This window comes from Nuphar pumila, chromosome 6 (genome assembly GCF_984573655.1).
Source record: "Nuphar pumila chromosome 6, dmNupPumi1.hap1.1, whole genome shotgun sequence".
NCBI classification, from domain to species: Eukaryota; Viridiplantae; Streptophyta; class Magnoliopsida; order Nymphaeales; family Nymphaeaceae; genus Nuphar; species Nuphar pumila.
The window spans coordinates 3,620,556-3,641,379 of NC_143254.1; the positions used below are offsets into that span (position 1 = coordinate 3,620,556).

General features: G+C 36.7%; 1 protein-coding gene across 3 annotated transcripts in view; it reads left to right on the forward strand.

Annotated features, from left to right (window-relative positions):
- LOC149833680 (protein GIGANTEA-like) overlaps nt 1–20,824 on the forward strand; it is a 67,093-nt gene that overhangs the window by 23,218 nt on the left and 23,051 nt on the right. For all 3 annotated transcript variants that reach the window (XM_090010945.1, XM_090010947.1, XM_090010946.1), the window contains 4 exons: nt 6,167–6,413; nt 6,513–6,663; nt 17,388–17,597; nt 17,755–19,284. In XM_090010945.1, coding sequence (XP_089867071.1) covers nt 6,167–6,413; nt 6,513–6,663; nt 17,388–17,597; nt 17,755–19,284 — 2,138 coding nt within the window. The remainder of the gene's footprint in view (nt 1–6,166; nt 6,414–6,512; nt 6,664–17,387; nt 17,598–17,754; nt 19,285–20,824) is intronic.

The window sequence follows — 20,824 nt, forward strand, 5'->3', positions numbered from 1 at the left end:
GAACTCATCACATTTTGAGAAATTGACTAACACCCTACCCATTAAGGAAACAACGACTCTTGAGTTTTAATCAAAAGGTAATAATTTTATTTTCTTAAAAATACAATCTTTACAAACCAAGTCCTTTTGATTACATTTTTCAAGAAAAGGAAACAAATACAATTTTGATAAGCTTGGATGTCCTAATCTCTTATGCCATGTTTCTATTTTTTTTTCCAATGTAACAAAAAGTTCCATTTGGTAAGCATAAACGCACAATGAAGTGAATATTCCCTCTTCTACGATCTCACCCAATCCGCCTCTCTGATTGAATATCCTGCACCCAATAATGACTAGGTGAAAAGGTGATCTTATATTCATGGTTTGAGATTTGAAAACCAATAAAAGATTCAAATTCAAATTAGGTACTACTCTTAACATTTGGGACATAAAAAGTTTGGCTAGAAAAATCATTCAAAGTTCCCAAACTCTTGATTTTTAGAGAAGTTCTATCAATGGTTGGCACATAAGAACCATTTAAACTAAAGTGATATTTTGATAAAATACACAACATAGAGTCTTAATTTTAGATATTAGAATTAGACAATACTGCAAAAGGGATAGACATATGATAGATCCTAGAATTAAGTGGTGGGCACTGAAAGAAGCTAAACAAGGAATGTTTGTAGAGCGGGTAGTTAAGGAAGTTGATTGGTGTCTCGAGGAGGATTCAGAATCTATGTGGAATAAGATAGCGGGTGGCATGAGAAAGGTGGCTAAGGAGGTATTGGGTGAGTCTAAAGGCGGTGCACCGTTAGGTAAGGATACATCGTGGTGGAACGAGGATGTCAAATTAGCTATTAAGGTTAAAAGAGAGTGTTATAGAAATCTAAGTAAAAATCGTGATAACGAGAATTTGGAGAAGTATATGATAGCAAAGAAGGAAGCTAAAAAAGTAGTTCGGAACGCGAGGGATAAGGTATATAAGGAGGTTTATGACAAGTTGGATACCAAAGAGGGTGAGAATGATATTTATAGGCTTGCAAATATGAGAGATAGGAAATCGAGGGATCTGGGTATGGTTAGATGTATCAAAGATGAAACACAAAGGGTTTTAGTCAAAGATGAGGAGATTAAGGAGAGATGGAAAGATTATTTTGATAAGCTATTTAATGAAAGTCATGCTCAGGATCTTGGAGACTTTTCAATTCCTTTTCATGAGATGAATTGTGACTTCATGCGCAAGATTCAAAAGAAAGAAATTGCAGAGGCTTTGAAGAAAATGAAATCAAGAAGGGCAGTTGGCCCAGATGGTATACCTATCGAGGCTTGGAAATGCTAGAGAGAGAAAGGTTTAGAATGGTTGACAAATCTTTTTAACAAAATTTGGTGGACAAATAAGATGCCTAATGAGTGGAGGAAGAGTACTTTGGTGCCTCTATATAAGAATAAGGGTGATATACAAGATTGCACAAACTATCGTGGTATAAAACTCATGAGTCATACTATGAAACTTTGGGAGAGGGTGATTGAGTCTAGGTTGAGGAAGATTGTCATGATATCGGAGAATCAATTTGGTTTTATGCCTGGAAGATCAACTATGGAAGCTATACATCTTCTTAGACAACTTATTGAGAGAAATAGAGAGAGGAACAAAGATTTGCATATGGTTTTTATTGATTTGGAGAAGGCTTACGATAGAGTACCTAAGGACGTTCTCTGGTGGACAATGATGAAGAAAGGTGTTTCTCTCAAGTACATTAGTATAATTAAAGATATGTATGAAGGAGTAGTAACCAATGTCCGCACTTGTGGAGGGGTGACAACCAATTTTCCTATAACGGTTGGGTTACATCAAGGATCTGCTTTAAGCCCTTTCCTATTTGCTATAGTGATGGATGAGCTTACGAGATCAATTCAAGAAAATGTGCCGTGGTGTATGTTGTTTGCTGATGATATTGTTTTGATTGATGAGTCTAGAGCTGGGGTTAATGCTAAGTTAGAATTATGGAGACAGACATTGGAAGCAAGATGTTTTAAGTTGAGTAAGAGTAAGACAGAATACATGGAATGTCGATTTAGTAAGCAACGAAGTAGTGATGGGAGTGTAGTGACGCTTGGTGAGCACGAAATACCGGTGGATGATTCTTTCAAATATTTGGGATCTATCATTCAAAAGTATGGAGAAATTGATGGAGATGTAAATCATAGGATAAAGGTTGGGTGGATGAAATGGAAGAGTGCAACTGGAGTGTTGTGCGATCGTAGAATGCCATTGCGGTTGAAGGGAAAGTTTTATAGGACGACTATTAGGCCCGCTTTACTATATAGTATGGAATGTTGGGCTGCCAAGAGACATCATATTCAAAAAATGAGTGTAGCTGAGATGCGTATGCTGAGATGAATATGTGGAAATACAATAAAAGATAAGATTCGGAACGAGGAGATACGTAAGAAGGTAGGCGTTGCACCCATTGAAAATAAGATGAGAGAGAATCGTTTACGGTGGTTTGGACATATTCGACGAGGCCTAATGATGCTCCAGTTAGAAGGATGGAGAAATGGGAAAATATATTAGTTAAAAGAGGTCGGGGTAGGCCTAGGAAGACATGGATGGAGGTGATAAGAAAGGATATGAATGCTTTGAACCTCACCGAGGACATGGCATTGGATAGAAATGAATGGAGGAGAAGGATTCATGTGGAAGACCCATAATGATTTTCTTTGTTGGTTCATATCGCCGACCCCAATTGTTTTGGGATGAAGGCGTAGTTGTTGTTGTAGATTCATTTGGGGTCATATGAAATGAAGCACCAAAATAAATGATCCAAGACTTACCAGGATTAATGCAAGTAGACATGATGGCATCAAAGATAGAAGATTGGCCCTTGAGAAGTGGTTGTAAAGCCTCTACTAGTTGGGAACGTGGCATCAATCCAATGCTTTTCCAACTTTCATCGACACCAGTTTTCTTATGTGAAGGTCTCTTTCTTTTTATCTCTTCTCTTTGGTCAAAAAGGCTTGATGTGAGTTCGTTCATTGCAAAAATGACAAATGATCTTATTCTTGTTTTCATACTCCTTGGGAGATCTCTCAAAATAAGGAGGCTTATAGGTACGTGTATTAGATTTGTGCCTAGACATGGCCAAAACATAGTCTTCATTCTTGGAACTATGCTTCTTTAGTCTATTCTCCTTTATAATCAACTCTTGCAATGTCTCCACAATAGAGGGAATACTCCCTCTATAAAGAAGAGCGAACTTAGTTCCCTCAAACTTAGGATTAAGTCCATTGATGAATTTGTAGAATTGTAGAAGTGCTCCACTTTGATTTGCTTTTCACGGAGCTCATGCCCTATGGACAATGCCATTTGGGTTCAATCAATGCTAGCTCATCCTAAAGAAGAGAAAGAGCATTGTAGTACTCACGAATGCTCATGTCTCCTTGGGTCATAGTCCTCACTTTGTCTTGTAAGTTGCACACGTGTGCAATGTCTTTGAGCGAATACATATCTTTAAGGTACTTCCACGCGTCATTAGCATACTTGAATTTTCGAAGCTTGCACACTTCTTTGTCTATGCTATTTATAAGCCAAGACATAATTTTTGAGTGACCAATCTTCCACTCTTTCTCATACTCGGCAATAACTTTGTTCTTCTCCTCTCCTTATAGCACCACTTTCTTTCCATTGTCAGTTTTTGTGATTTTTAGTTTAGGCTCTTTGTCGGACTCATCCACCAAGACTTTTCCCCAAATGTGATGCTTCATGATAGAGGTCCACATCACATAATTGGAGTCATCAAGTTCGATAGGAATGGTGACAATTCCTTATCCTCCATTGGAGATAAACAAGAATGGAAAGAGAAAGAGAAGATGTGGAAGAAGAAGGTGAAAGAGTAAGGCAAATGATCACCAAGAGCTCACAACCATACAAACACAGGACCCCTAGGAGCTCACAATCATCACCAATGCTTCTATCAGACCCCAATAGAGAATGAAAAGAGAGAAGTTAATGGAGGAAGAACACACATATAGAAACTTCTTTAAGAAAAATGAGGAAATTACAACCAATATAGAGTTCAACCCCCTTTCTCTACCAAGCTAATAAAAATGGACACTATTGAACCTCTTACTTTGACTTCTATTCTACAATTACACTAAAGTATACAAATTCCCTTATAATTACATGTATGTACATAAGATACAAGAGTATACATATTTCAACACTCCCGCTGAAACCTGAGATGATGCCAACAGAATCATTCTAAGTTTAGAGAGGAATGTTTTAAAGTGAGATGGTGAAAGACTCTTTGTGAACACATGAGCGATTTGCTTCTTGGACCCCACGCTTTGTAAAGTGACAATCAATCTCAATTTGCTTTGTTCTTTCATGGAATTCAAGATTCTTGGCAATATGAATTGCACTCATGTTATCACAGTATAGAAGGGTCTTCTCATGAATAATAACACCAAGATCTCTTAACAACCATCTAAGCCAAATGAGTTTTGCTGTCACTTGAGCCTTAGCTCTAGACTCTGCCTCAGCTATAGATAAAGCTGCTCTTTGTTGTTTCTTACTCTTCCAAGAAATCAATAAGCTCCAGAAAAACACACATAGTCTAATTGTAGATTGTCAGAGCCTCCCAAAATTAGCATCACAATAGGCTCTTAGCTCACAAGAAGTGGATGAATAGAAGAACATCCCATAGTGCATGGTATGATTATCCTAAGGTATTTGTATTGAATAGTGTAATACATTTATTACTGTGTTGGTGCTACCCTTCTAGTCTTGTACACAATTATTTTAGAAGGGGATTTTTTGTATTTAGCCGAGAAGTTAGAAGACAACAATTTTTGTCTTTTTGTGTAACCAAAAGGGGATGTCCCATATATGGTGTAAACCTCTCTCATTCTTTTGCTAATGAAGTTTCTATTCTCATCTTTTTTGTTATCTCTCTCATGATTGGTACTCTTTTGCATTGATAGTTGAGATTTTGGGACTCGTGCCCTGGATCAAGGTAAATGGAGTTCAATATCGATGCAATTAGTGAATATACACAAGCACAATCTAACCAATAAAGAAATAAGCCATGCACATGAACAAGGATTTTACATGGTTCGACAATATGTCTACATCCACGGGATTACACCAAGAGCTTTTATTAATAACAAATCAACCACCGATACAAGAGAGAATAAGCGAAAGTCACAAATGAGAACAATCACACCAATCTTTCGGTCCTCCAATAAGATTGACGCGTGCTGCCAAGTCTTCCTCAATCACCAAGATGTGCAACCCAAGACCACCTTGTTGACAACCTTCAATGGAGAAACACCGTCTCATACCCTTATACTCTCTCACACTTTCTCAACACCCAACAGAGCACAAACCCTATAGAGGCCATCCAAGATATTACAAACCCTAGAGAGGCCATCCAAGATAGCACAACCTTTCTTTCTTTTCTCTCAATCACCAAAGCCCAAACAAACTCATGTCCTCTTCAAAAGAGAGAAATCCACTCTCTTTCTATATATACTTTATCTTTTTTAACACCCAAGGAATCATAAGATTTCCTTGTTTTGGAAGCCACTCACATTGGGTTTTCTCAAATTGTGTCCCGAAAGGATTTATAATATCTGGCAATTAAGTCCCACATGGGATCTGTTCAAGCCACAAACACAACATTCTCCACCTTACGCTCATCAACCAGCTCAATCAATACCCCCTCTCCCTGGACCCGGAGCAATCTAACTCATAATACGAACCAAGTTCAGCCAAGCCCCAAACTTTATTCCTGTCATTGTTTTGCTCCTTTTACCCATAGTCAGTTTACTCAGTGTACCGGCTAGCGCATTGTGCAAGCATTGTTGAATCAACAAATCCTTAACTCTTCCTTGCCATGACTCGAATTCCCTTTGCCATCAAATTGCTCTACCTCAAACTATGCTTTATCTGTTGACAAGGCAACAACAATGCTTCTCATAGTTGTGCCACATTGTTAGCATCTCTATAAATCTATAAAATATGTTTTCTGAATATAACATCTTTGACATGTGTATATCCTTGTGGATTTTGTTTTGAACTAGGAGGCCTTATTATGTTTTTCGTTTATGTAGTTGTTGATAAATTTGTTCATTTAGATCATGAAGATTTAAAAATCTATTCTTGTTACTTACTTCCTTTTAGCTGTTAGCCATGGATCTGGAAAACACCCTCAACCTCAACTTATGCCATCAACTCCTAGATGGGCTGTTGCAAATGGCGCTGGTGTCATTTTAAGTGTTTGTGATGAGGAGGTTGCGCGATATGAAACTGCAAATTTAACTGCTGCCGCAGTCCCTGCCCTCTTACTCCCTCCTCCAACAACAGATTTAGATGAACATCTGGTTGCAGGGTTGCCTGCCCTTGAGCCGTATGCACGTTTATTTCATAGGTAAATACCATTTTAGTTGTAGCTTCATATACAATTCTTAAAGTTAAACTAAAATGTAACTTTATATGCAATTCTTAGTGTGTTAATCATTCCATTTAGGTACTATGCTATTGCTACTCCAAGTGCAACGCAGAGACTTCTGCTTGGACTTTTGGAAGCACCACCATCTTGGGCACCAGATGCACTTGATGCTGCTGTCCAGCTTGTAGAGCTTCTTAGAGCAGCTGAAGGTTATGCATCTGGAATGAGGGTTAGTGGATGCATGTATCATTTTCAAGTTATCTTAATTGTAGTGCTATTTTCACTTAAAATTTGCCTTCTCTTTGTAGCTATTATCATTGACTAGAATCGGATAGAATGATAATATGTCTGACAGAAACTATGAGAATGGGATATCTGCTTTTGTCATCACAATTTCTTTCTGTTTCTGTTTTTCTCATAGAACAGACTTATAATTGGCTTCTTGCCTCTTATTTGTGAAATATATAACCTTACATTCTTTACCATTATTGTAGATGCTTATTCATATCTTGGCTACACACTTTTAGATCTGATCTAGAACTCCGTATCTGATACAAGTCTTATATCTCTCATTTGAGCTTTTCTAAACCTCATTTTTTCTTTTAACTATGTTCAAGAATACCTTTCACATGCATGAAATAGTAAAAAAGCCTTCTCTCTCTCTTGTGTGCATGCTTGTTCACTGTGCACAGGCACATGCACACACGTTCTTGTCATGCCTGATTTTGACTTTCAATATACTAGAATTCTGCTGGTGCATTGCACCAAACTAAGAAGAGAGAGAGGTGAAAATTGATAAAATTCTTTGTTTTGGGAGCTTTTTTTGGAAAAGATATATAGAATGAAAAAAAAAATGCAGGTGTATAATGATTCATATATAATGAGCACTTAACAAACTGCGTACAGCAATGTTGTCAGAATTGGCATGAATCAGCCCTTAGCTAATTCAAAAAGTGCCGATTCGGCTGTCATTTCAACACAAAATTTTAAATATTTTTTGAAGGGTTAAAATAATTGTTTAATATTTTTTATTGTTTAATAACACGTCATCTGATAGTAAAAAGTTGCTATTCACAATCAATTCGATTCAGTTTTTTTTAGGAAAACAATTCACTATTGAATTGATTTTAACGACATTGGCATATAGTAATGCTAAAAAGGAATAAATAGTCGAAAAAAGAATTTAATACAATAAGAATGTAAAATAATGAAAAAAGGAAAGAAAACATACTTGGAGAGTCAACCAATTAAGAGTAGCACTCCATCCATCAAGTCCCTGCATTTTTGGTCATAGAAAAACCCTGAAAAAAAGAAAGATATTTTATAATAATATTATTATGAAAATTATCAGATTCATCCAATATCCAAAATCACATATACGAAAAAACAAAATTAAAAAAATATGATAGAGGGAGAATGGGTGTGCATGCATGAGAGAGAGAGAGAGAGGTTGTGTAAATGGGGGCTTTGAAGGAAGTAGTCCAATTTTGACTTCCAATATATTACTCATCCTCTCAATTGTACATATATATTTTTCATCTTCACATAGTATAAAAACTGGGTGTTGGCATCAATACCCACTTTCACGCCTAAACCTTTTTCATTTTCCTGCAAAGACCTTTGTATATCTGGTCAGGGAAAAAACAGTGAAGTTGCTGATTTACATTTTCACCATGGCTTTTTTATTACTGTTCTTTTTCAGTCCATGACGTTCACTTTCTCCTAGGACCATGCATCTTAATGCAGTGAGCAGATTCCTCTCGTGCATAAAAGAAACACACAAATATAAATCCTTTTTACGCTGTTGCTTCTGCACCTTTGGGATCATTTAAGTTCATTGTTTACTTCGATTTTGACTAAGCCAGAGGCCCAGCTACTTGGAGATCATTCAGGATATTATGCAAACTTGGTGTAATTTCAGCAGTGATGGAAAAGAGAAAAAGGGGGGAGGTGGCAGCAAGTTTTCTGAAATATAGATTGATTTGATTGGCCTCTCTGTGTTACTATTTAAATTTTTTAATATACTTAGGGTTCGGGGCAAAATTTCTAGAAATACTCATGATTTGTCCAGAAATTATAGATTTTCCATGACAGTACATACGATTCTGTTGTAGGATCCATACTGAAAGTTACATCATAGGCCACAATTAGTGATAAAGGGTGCGTATCACAAACACTGTGCGGGGACACCACGGTCCCCATGCGGCATTGTCCCACATTTGACATACAGGAAAAATGTGCCCCCATGGGACAAAGTGCATCCTGTGGTGCCCGTTTTTAATGTAGCTGCACAGGACATGAAAGTCGCACCCCCTAGGGTTGTGACTCGTGCATTTTGGACAAACGCCACCAGGTCTGTCTGGTTGGCGCTTGTCCACCCAATCATACATGCCCGTCATTCGAACATCCCGTCTAAAGTTGTGTGTGGTCTATAACCATGAACAGGTTGTTCTTTAACTCCCAATGTTGAGATGTGGACAAGGCCTTAGAAAACAAATCTACATGTTTCTCTCTATAAATAAACTTGGTTTCAAGTTCCTGATCTATTTTCTCATGAACAAAGTGTAATGAGATATTGCGGAAATATAAAGAGTGCTTATGAGCACTTACAACAATGAATAAAAGGGACAATATCACAAGTCCACTAAGGGACAATGCAACCACAAGCCTTTAAGAAGGCAACAATATAAAAAGCCTCTTATTGAAAAGAGAGAGAGAGCTCTCAAGAATGAAAATATACAAGGGGTTCACCCCTATTTATACAAGAGGGAGAGGAGAGAAAAGGAGGGCCAAGGGCCTCAAAAGGAGAGCCCAAAAGGGGGCTCCCATGGAGTCGTTGGGAGCCCCCAACGGTCACATTTGTGACCGTTGGGGGCTCCAACGACTCTATGGTTGGAGCCCCTTTTGGTTCCTAAAAAATACAAAAAAGAAAAATAAAAAATAAAAAAGAATTTACATTTTAACAAAAATTAAAAATAGTTGTTTTCTAAAACAACTATGTGAAATTACAAAAATACCCCTATCGGGTATTGATGTAATATATATATATATATATATATATATATATATATATATATATATATATGTATATATATATGAAGTACATTTTAACACCCCCCTCAAACTTTACAGGGAAATGACGGAAAGTTTGCAAAGAAGAAACATGAAGCGGGGAGTCGGAAGAGCTTTAGTAAAGAAGTCTGCCAACTGATATTCTGAAGTGACATACGGTAGAGCAATTGTTCCTCGTAAGTATTCGTCACGAACATAGTGGTAATCCATTTTGATATGTTTGGTACGCTCATGGAAGGTATGATTGCTTGCAATATAGATGGCACTCTTGTTGTCACAACATAATTTTGAAGCTTCGGTAATATCAACCCTCATGTCTTTAAGCAGACTGCGAAGCCATACAAGTTCCATTGTCGTGGTTGTCATAGCCCGATACTCAGCTTCAGTAGATGATAGTGAAACTTTCTGCTGCTTCTTGCATCGCCAGACAATCAATGAGTTTCCTAAAAAGACACAAAAACCAGTAGTTGAGACTCGATCATTAAGATTACCTCCCCAATCTGCATCAATATAAGCAAGAAGATTCAAGGAAGAAGATGATGATAGAAATAGCCCTTTATTGATGGTATTCCGAATATAACGGATGATCTGGAGAACAACACTCATATGCACAGTTGTAGGAGCATGCTGAAATTGACTAACTGAATGAACCAGATGGGTGATATCCGGTCTGGTGATGGTTAAATAGGTGAGAGATTCAATGAGTTGTCTGTAGGGTGTGGGATCTTCCAGAAGAACCCCATCCTCCAACCGTAATTTGACATTAATAACCTCGGGAGTCTCTACTTTTTTGTCATCAGAAATCCCAGACTTAGAACATATATCTGCAGCAAGCTTCATCTGTGACAAAATATATGCTCGAGAAGAGTATGCAACTTTAATTCCAAGAAAGTATCTAAGAAAACCTAAATCAGACATATCAAAATTATTTTTTAACATATTTTTAACATCAATAATACTATTTTGATCATTCTCAGTGATAATCATATCATCAACATAAAGTAACAATATTACGATACTAGTACCTGCATTTTTAACAAAAAGAACAGTGTCAGTATAACAAGAGTGAAATCCTAATTTTATCATGGTATCACTGAAACGATCATACCAAGCCTTAGGGGCTTGTTTAAGGCCATACAATGCTTTTAAAAGCCGAAGTGTTTGACCTTGCTTAATATTAATTCCGGGTGGTGGATCCATGTAAACTTCTTCACTTAAACTTCCATTTAAAAAGACATTTTTTACATCAAGTTGATAAATAGGCCATTTTTTGGTTGACGCGACAACTATTAAAGTCCTGACACTGGTCATTTGAGCTACGGGAGCGAATGTTTCTTCATAATCAATGTCATATTCTTGTGAGTATCCCTTAGCGACTAACCTAGCTTTATATCGTTCCAAAGAGCCATCGCTTTTAGTTTTGACTTTGAAGACCCAGCGACACCCAATAGGTTTTTTTGTGTGGGGGTAGATTAACTAGTTCCCAAGTATTAGCCTTTTTTAATGCATTTAGTTCAACTTGCATTGCTTCAACCCAATGTGGTATAGATTTAGCTTGATTATAGTGAGTGGGTTCAAAATAAAAATGTAGGGTTATTAAACATGCCCGATAGTTGGGTGTTAAGGAATCATAGGATACAAACCTATTTGGGGGTATTGATATTCTAGAAGAATGTCTAACTTGTGGTTCCTCAATAAACTCAGAAATTTGCGAGTATTTTTCGAGGGCACTAATAGGGTTTTCTTGATTTCTTCTTGAGTAAACATTCATATTTGTATTATTATCATTTGAGGGTATTATATCAAGATGGGATGCCTCACATGTATCTTCTATGTTTTCAAGGAAATCTTCTTGTATGTCATCAATAAGATCATATAAAAATATGTAATCAATTTCATTTGTTTCTTCTATTTTATCAAAACCATTCTCTTCTTCTAGAAATGTTACATCTTTTGAAACATATAGTTTATCATTCTTAAAATCATAACATCTATACCCTTTTTTATTTTCACCGTATCCTAGAAAAACACATTCAATTGCTTTTGGAGACAACTTATCTCTTTTATGTAATAGGACAAAGCATTTGCAACAAAAAATATAAAGACGATTGAAATCGGGTGAAAGTTTAAAGAGCTTTTCATAGGGAGAAACATTTTTTAATTTAGAAGAGGGCATTCTATTGATTAGATAAGTTGCGGTTAGAACGGCTTCGGCTCAAAACTTCTTTAGAATATTTCTAGAAACAAGTAATGTTCTAGCGGTTTCTACAATGTGCCTATGTTTCCTTTCCGCTAGGCCATTTTGTTGAGGGGTCCTAGGACATGATTTTTGATGACAAATTCCATTTTGGGTTAAATAGTTTTGAAATTCGTGAGATAAATATTCACCACCGGAATCGGTTCTCAAAATAGATATGTTATTTTGGAATTGATTTTGAATTTTTTTATGAAAATCTTTAAAGAAGGTAAATACTTCCAACTTATGACTAAGAAAATAAATCCAAACATACCGAGTAAAGTCATCAATAAAAGTAACATAATCAGAATAGCCCCCTTTAGACATAACCGGAGAAGACCCCCAAACATCCGAATGCACCAATTCAAAAGGTCTTGATGAAAGAAAAGTTCTAGTTGGAAATGGAATAGACTTCATTTTTCCAAAAATACAATCTTTGCAACTAATTTCTTTTTCCTTACAAAATTTGTTTCGAAAGGGAAAAAAATACATTTTCGAATAACTTGGACGACCAAGTCTTTTATGCCAAGTTTTCATATTTTTTTCTTGGACATAAGAACAAAAATAATTTGTAGGGAGATCAAGATGGTCCGTATAATAAAGGTCTCCCTTTCTATGGCCTTGCCCAATCCACTTCCCGGATCGGAGATCCTGCACAAAGCAACCATTAGATGAGAAAAATATTTCACATCCATGGTCAGCAATTTGGGAGACCGAAAAAAAGTTTAAATTTAGTTTGGGAACAACTCTTACTTTTGGAACACAAAAATTTTGAGAATCTTTAAAAGAGCCAATACTTGAAATTTTTAAAAAGGTTCCATCGGCCGTAGAGACACAAGAATCCTTTGAATTGGTGCAAACATCAATAAGTGCATTTTCATGGGGGGTCATATAAAAAGAGGCTCCAGAGTCAAGGATCCAAGAATACGTACCGGGTGATGATGTAGAGGCAATAGCCGCACCCGATGTGGAGGAAGAAGCTTTTAGAATTTGTTGAAGAGCCATAGATATTTGCCCAAGAGTCTCTTTGAGATCATTATTCTTGCCTTCATCTTCTTTGGTGGTAGTTTCTTCAAGAGAGGCCACCTTAGGCTTGAAAGTTTCATTAAGCTTTGGGCAAGCAGGTTTGATGTGACTCGGCTCATAGCAATGATGACAAACAATCATTTTTCTTCCTCCATTATAGTTTCCTTGTTTCCCAAAATGAGGAGGTTTATAGGTTCTTACATTGTTACCGGGTTTTGATACGGCAAGCACTTCATCAACATGTTTACTCATGCCAAGCCTTGTCTCCTCTTGAGTGATTTCGGCAATGGCATCCTCAATAGGAGGAAAAATAGATCTATGGAGAAGTGAGGATCTCACTTGCTCAAATTCGGGACGTAGCCCAAAAAGAAATTGAAACAATCGTTCTTGTTCCATTTGTTTTTGTCTTAATTCAATATCTTTCATAGAAACCCATTTTGGCTCTAAAAGAGCCAATTCATCCCATAACGGGTTTAGGGCACTATAATAGTCTTTAATGCTAGAATCACCTTGTTTGGTGGTTCTAATCTTTTCTTGCAAAAAATATGCTCTTGCAAGATCCTTTTGGGTATACATACCCTTCATAAAGGACCAAGCCTCATTGGCTCGACGAAATTTAGCTATATTAGCACATATCTTAAGCTCAACATTGTTCATAAACCACACAAGGATTTTCGCGTGATTGCTTTCCTAATCTTCCACTTCTTTTTGATGATTTTCAATGGCCTTGAGGCGAGCATCTCCTTCAAGAGCCTTTTCTTGACCTCCTTCGTTCTTCGTGAGCATAAGCTTAGGTTCCGGAACGGTACCCATGACAAAACCCCAAAGTTTCTTTCCTTTGAGGTTGTTTTCCATTGCCGATGCCCACATTATGTAATTCTTTCCATTGAGCTTTAAGGATAAGTCGATCTTTGCCTCCATGATGTTTCCAAGAAGTGAGAAGAGATACACAAAATATGAAATACACGAACCACACTTTTCCTTCAAGAATCGAGTGGCTCTGATACCATGTAATGAGATATTGCGGAAATATAAAAAGTGCTTATGAGCACTTACAACAATGAATAAAAGAGACAATATCAAAAGTCCACTAAGGGACAATGCAAGCACAAGCCTTTAAGAAGGCAACAATATAAAAAGCCTCTTATTGAAAAGAGAGAGAGCTCTCAAGAATGAAAATATACAAGGGGTTCACCCCTATTTATACAAGAGGGAGAGGAGAGAAAAGGAGGGCCAAGGGCCTCAAAAAGAGAGCCCAAAAGGGGGCTCCCATGGAGTCGTTGGGAGCCCCCAACGGTCACATTTGTGACCGTTGGGGGCTCCAACGACTCTATGGTTGGAGCCCCTTTTGGTTCCTAAAAAATACAAAAAATAAAAATAAAATAAAAAAAAGAATTTACATTTTAACAAAAATTAAAAATAGTTGTTTTCTAAAACAACTATGTGAAATTACAAAAATACCCCTATCGGGTATTGATGTAATATATATATATGTATATATATATATTATATATATATGAAGTACATTTTAACACAAAGTGCTTGTCCAACTCCACATTCTTAGTTTTATTACGGACTGGACTGACTGGTGTTGCCACTGTAGTTTGATTGTCTTTGTATAAGATCAACCGAGTGATGGGCAGGATAGTTAATTAGTAGTGCAGCCATGAAATTTCTGCCGTTCTTGTGGCCATCCATGCTCGATCTTGGTGCTGGATCTTGGAAGCTGCAACTGTGTAATGCTTCTTGTTGAGGAGTCTACATGTGATGTTAGGGTCAAAATCATCATTTGCTTCATTGACATCTTGAGGATCAGTCTGCAGTATTTTTTTTAAATTTATTACATAATTTCTTATTGTATGCCATACTTATAATTGTTTATTTTGCTGACCTCTTACCCTTCTAGGGTTGATTTTCAGAGTCATTTCCAGGGAGCTCCTCTCTTCTCCATTCTACTGCAGCATATAACTAGATTTACATTGTATAAGAGCCATGCCAAGTTTGATCTCAATTTACCATCCAATAACATCCTTTTCTTCTATTTTTCTTGGCACATTTTCATTCTTTTCTTTGCTTTGGCTCCACTCTTATCTTCCTCTGGCCTTAAAATTATCTTGTTATCTCTTTTCTTCTTGATTTCTCCTTCTTTTTCTTTCTTTCCTTCTTTTCTCCTTTTTCTCTCATTCTTCCTTTTGCTTGCATGATCTGTACATTCGTAGGCACTATTAGTAGTCCTGTTAAAGGCTGTCATACCACTGACATCATTGCTGATGTCTGTGCTGCATGCTTTTGACATTAGCAATCTAAGGCTTTCCCTATCCAGATCAATGATCTAGTTGCTACAGGTCTGATTGGTGTTAAGAAACCATTGTGTCCCTAACTCTCATCAAACTCTTCTTCAAATTGTTGGTTTTCTATTGGTCTTTCTTCTTTTTTCATTTTTCTTTCTATCTTCCTTTTGCTGGTGTGACATGCACAGCCACAGTGTAATGAAATACAAAATACACAAAGAAATGCCTCTTATGGGATTACAAGTCACACAAGTAAGTGCACAACCAAGGACCACTTATGGGTCAAGATACAAACACAAGGCCACTAATGTGCAAGACAAAGAATATAAAAAATATAGGATTTATATACCGATGAGTGCTTGAAACAAGCTACTAAACCATAGGGGATTCATCCCCTATTTATACACAAAAGGGACCACAAAGCGCCATTGGGAGTGCTCCCAACGGCTAGAAATATAGCCGTTGGGAGCACTCTCAACAGCTCTATTTCAAGGCCATTATAAAGACTATAATGCCCTTGATAAATGAGTAAAAATACAAAAAATAAGAAAATCCTAAAGTGCCCTAATGAACCAACTAATTACATAAAGTGGAAAGATTAAAATACCCCTAATGGGTATTACCTATATATATACATATTAATATATGTATGTATGTACAATAAGTATATCTACATAGTAACATATATGTGGATCAATATTGGCTACTATTGAAGGTACGGAACTAATGAGCTACATATCATAAGTGCAAGTTGTATCAACTCAATCTAACCACATAGATGTGTTGAACATGGTTTGTTTGCTAAGGATCAAGCCTTGGATCGTGTTTTTCTGATGTAAAAATTTGATCTTTTGAGTTATGAAATTTTGGCACATTGTAGGCCATTGATTTCTGGACCCTTTTAGAAACCTAATTACGTATCATAATCACATGATTCAAAACAAGTTTCTTACTAAACAGACCATGTAGATCACATGTCACATTTGATCTACAAAAAATTGGAATTTTTTGAAGAAAAAAATGATTTCTACTCATTAGTTCCGTACCTTCATTAGTAGCCAATATATATATTATTATATTATATGGGGTTGTTCTGTTGCTGGTGATGAGAAAACGTCTTATAAAGGGGTTATTTTCATCTTTGAGTTGTATGGTGTGTTCGTAATCCCTTAAATTAGAAATGGCATAATTAATAGAAGGGCATTATCATATTTTTGCAGCACCATGAGGGGTCTCAATTATGCACTATAATATTTTGTGCATCTCATTATTGTTTTTTTCTTGGTCACCTTTTATTGATTGATTCTATTCTCTTTAGTGTACATATCTTGTATGATACTAACTAGTAGGACATTGCTGCAACCTAAAGGCATCCCATGCGTTTTTGTTGGATACTCTGGTTTCCATAAGGGTTATTGTTGCTACAGCATTGAGCATCATAAGATATACTTTTCTTGATATGCTACACTTGAAGAGGTTACCGTGTATAGGCCTCCTCAAGTAGGAGAACATGGGCATCCAACTAATGCTGCTGACTAAAATTCCCACAAAGAATGTGACCCTTCTTTGCAGGTAATAAAGATAAAAGGATAGAAATTTCACAAAAGGAAATGATCCTATCATTATTCTAGCTAACTGAGGAGAAGAATATGAGTCATTTTATAAAGAAAACTAGCTTCAAGAAAAATTCGCCATGACAAAGAAATTAGAATACAACAAGATGAAGCCAAGATGCTCCTTGAATCTCATGAAACTCAAACTTCCTAACAAATTCTACCTCAGTTTGAAAGGCCCATCATAAAGAATGTTTACACTAGATCAAAGCATGAAGTAGCAACATGACACTTCACCTCAAGTTGATAATAGTGGGTCTTCCAATAATGAAGGCCTAAGAAGATCGACAAGAGAGAGACACCCGATCAATATATGTGCCTCATATGAAGCATTGACTTATCAATTTCATATTTTCTTCATTAAATGAGTAAAGTTGCTTCTTTTTCAATCATGATTTTCTCTATGGTATTTTAGTTTTTCATGAGCTATCAGCTTCTAGATGCATCTTAAGTGTCCGGATTGGTGGTTTTATGCATACAAACTGTCAACTTTTATTAGGATCACATGATTGAAGATGCTGCATCATCTCACTTATATTTTCATCTTAGCTTCTAAATGCTCCTTTAGTTCTTTTCATTTTGCTTTTTCATTGTTTGACATCATGTTGTTGACAAAATTTTTAGAATTGCAATTTAGTGCTCAGAGTGTTCTCATTTTTAGCATCTATTGATGATACTACGCTACTCCTGACTTCCTCTTGTTCTTCTGTTGTAGCTTCCAAGGAACTGGATGCATTTACACTTTCTTCGTGCAATTGGGACAGCGATGTCCATGAGAGCAGGCATTGCTGCAGACGCAGCAGCAGCTTTGCTTTTCCGAATACTTTCTCAGCCTTCATTACTTTTTCCTCCTGTTCGACATGCTAAAGGTGTTGATGTCCAGCATGGAGCTCTTGGAAGCCTGTCCTCCTGCCAAAGAAAACAGGTGTGATGATGTTTTGGCATCTTTTTTAACTTATATACAGCTGCATTAGTTTCATACACAGATGCATATATGTATATAGAGTTAAAACCAACTAATGCATTTATTAATTAGTGACTGATCACTTGCCTGCTGCCTGTGCCTCTGAATGCCTAACCAGACTGAAGTTCCTGCCCTAGAAGCTACTGTAGAAGCTACAGCTCAAGGAATTGCATCACTCTTGTGTGCCCATGGCCCTGAGGTTGAATGGAGAATTTGTACAATTTGGGAAGCTGCATATGGCTTAATTTCTTTGAGTTCTTCGACTGTTGATTTGCCCGAAATTGTAGTTGCCACCCCATTGCAGCCACCAGTTCTGTCATGGAATCTGTATCTTCCACTTCTCAAAGTGTTGGAGTATCTGCCTAGAGGGGGCCCTGCTGAAGCATGCTTAATGAGGATCTTTGTAGCTACTATTGAAGCAATTCTAAGAAGGACATTTCCTCTGCAGCCCTCAAAAGAGCACACAAAAAAGTCAAGATTCTCTAATTATGGCAAAGGGACAAATTCTAAAAACCTTGCTGTGGCAGAGTTTAGTACATTGATTCATTCTTTATTTGTTGAGTCGAGTGCATCAGCAGATCTTGCCTCCCGTCTATTGTTTGTAGTGTTGGCAGTTTGTGTTAGTCATGAAGCTCTGCCAAAAGGAAGTGATAGTCTGTCTGAGAGTGATGATGCCCATTCTGAGGACCGACTGACAGTTAATGAGAAACAAACAAATGTTAAAAACCAAATTAACAAAAGGAAAGGACCAGTGGCTGCATTTGATTCTTATGTTCTCGCAGCTGTTTGTGCTCTTGCATGTGAGCTGCAGTTGTTTCCTCTTATTTTACAAAATGACAGACCCTCCAGTTCTAGAGGCTCAGTCATTGCCAAGGTCTCAAATATCAATGGGATACCTGACTTAAGAAATGGCATGTCCCCAGCAGTTTGTCATGCACGTAGGTTCTTGGGAATTTTAGAGGCACTATTTTCATTAAAGCCATCCTCTGTTGGCACGTCTTGGAGTTACAGTTCAAACGAGATAGTTGCCTCTGCTATGGTTGCCGCTCATGTTTCTGAGCTGTTTAGAAGATCAAAGCCTTGCATGCATGCATTAGCTGTTCTAATGAGATGTAAATGGGACACTGAGATATGTAATAGATCATCTTCACTCTATCACCTTATTGACATTCACGGGAAAACTGTTGCGTCAATTGTTGACAAGGCAGAACCATTGGAGGCACAGGTACTGCACGTGCCTGAAAGGAATGAATCTGATGTTTGCTACAAAGTCAGAAAACAGTTGAAATTATCAAATATCCACAGTTTTAAAACAGATGAGGGATCTTCCTCCCAAAGGGAAGGAAATAATGCAACAGGGACATTCTTAAAATGTGAAAAGGCGAACCTCCTGAGTGATGTCATGCTAAATACATCTGGGAAAAGTGTGACAAATCTTCCGGTCAACGCGTTAGATCTTGCTAATTTTCTAACTATGGATGGATATGTTGGATTTAGCTGTAATGCACAGATTCTTTTAAGATCTGTGCTTGCGGAGAAGCAAGAATTATGCTTTTCTGTTGTATCTTTGCTCTGGCACAAGTTGATTGGTGCACCTGAATTGCAAATGAATGTGGAAGGTACATCTGCCCAACAAGGGTGGAGGCAGGTAGAACTTCCCTCTGGTCCCCATATTTTTGACACTTCATAGACTCTTCCTTATATCTGTTTCTTCTACCATATTCTTTGGATTTTTTTTTTTCCCCACATCTTTTTCATCCATTGTCTTTACATTAGTCTTTATTTTCATAATCACATTACTTTTATTTTAATTTATTTTCACTTATATCTGTTTTGCTTGCGATGTTGTGGCATGAACAACACCAGTCTTGCTTGATGAAAATATTAAGTATGCTCTTAGAAGAAGATTTATAGTTTCTGTTTTCCTCATGTTGATGCCATAAGTGTGTGAACAAGATAGCTCATTTGTTTATTAGAAGTTTTCCTATTGGTTCTATCCCAGTTATTTGTAGGAAATGTTATTTAGATTATTGTGCATTTGCAGCTGATTCATTATCTATTACTTCTATTTTAATTTTCTTAAGTACATAGGACACTTTCTTGTTGTTGAAGATTCATAACTTGTTAAATATTCTTATATTTGTAGTAATTGAACTTTTTTCATCTATTGCATCATGGAATATGCTTATTTGTTCAGGCCATCATAAATTCTTGTAGATACCCCAAGTAGATAGGCTGACTCTCTCTCTCTCTCTATATATATATATATATGGCATGTACTTCAAAATATAGGATCCATTCACTAGAAACAAGTTGGTCAAAAGCATCGGTATCTAGTTGAGTATGATATGTGGTTGTTATCATTGCAAAATTTTACTTTTGCAAGTCAAACTGACCTTTGAAAAAGATTTTGAAAATAACTCGCCTCTATTTAAAAATGCAGGATAATTCCAAAGAATGAGATTCGCTTGTCGGTACGAGGTTCAACCGTTCCTGACACCATAACTAGGGGTAATTGAACCAAGGATCAATCCGGTGCTTTGCTTTGCTCGACTTGTCTAAATCGATGTTCTATTCCTAAATGCACAAAGAATCAGGCATGTGCTATGATTTAGAAAGACTTTGACTTGAAAAACATGATGTATGCTTGAAATACTTTGAAATATTTGGAAAAAAGGACACCTTGAAAATCGTGAACCATGTTGAGAGAACATTTCTGAAGAAATCTTGATATGTTGTGAAAATCGATTTCTGAGGAAAATCTAACAACTTTGAGAAAATCGATTTCTTTGAGATGAATTTGTGAAGTAAATCGGAAGAAGGGGAGTGTGTCCTTATGAAATATTTTCATGATGCAATCCAAACCTAAGTAATACATGAATGTTATTTTGAAAAAAAAAAACGTTTTCTGAAGAACTTTTGAGAAAATTATTTGAAAAAGGAAGTTTATGTGCCTTATAGAATTTCAATAAAATAGATTCGCTTCATACCCCTCACTATGGCCACAGATATGGATTTAATCTAATCCATTTGATTCTAAAAGGAGAAAAGTATTTTAGAAAAGATTGAAATATGCAATGACTTTTGAAGATAGCATAAGAGTGTAGGCTGTTTGTGGCTTAGAAAAATATGATAAATCTGGGTTTCGTTCGTATTCTCACTATGGCCATGAATACAAAACCCACCGA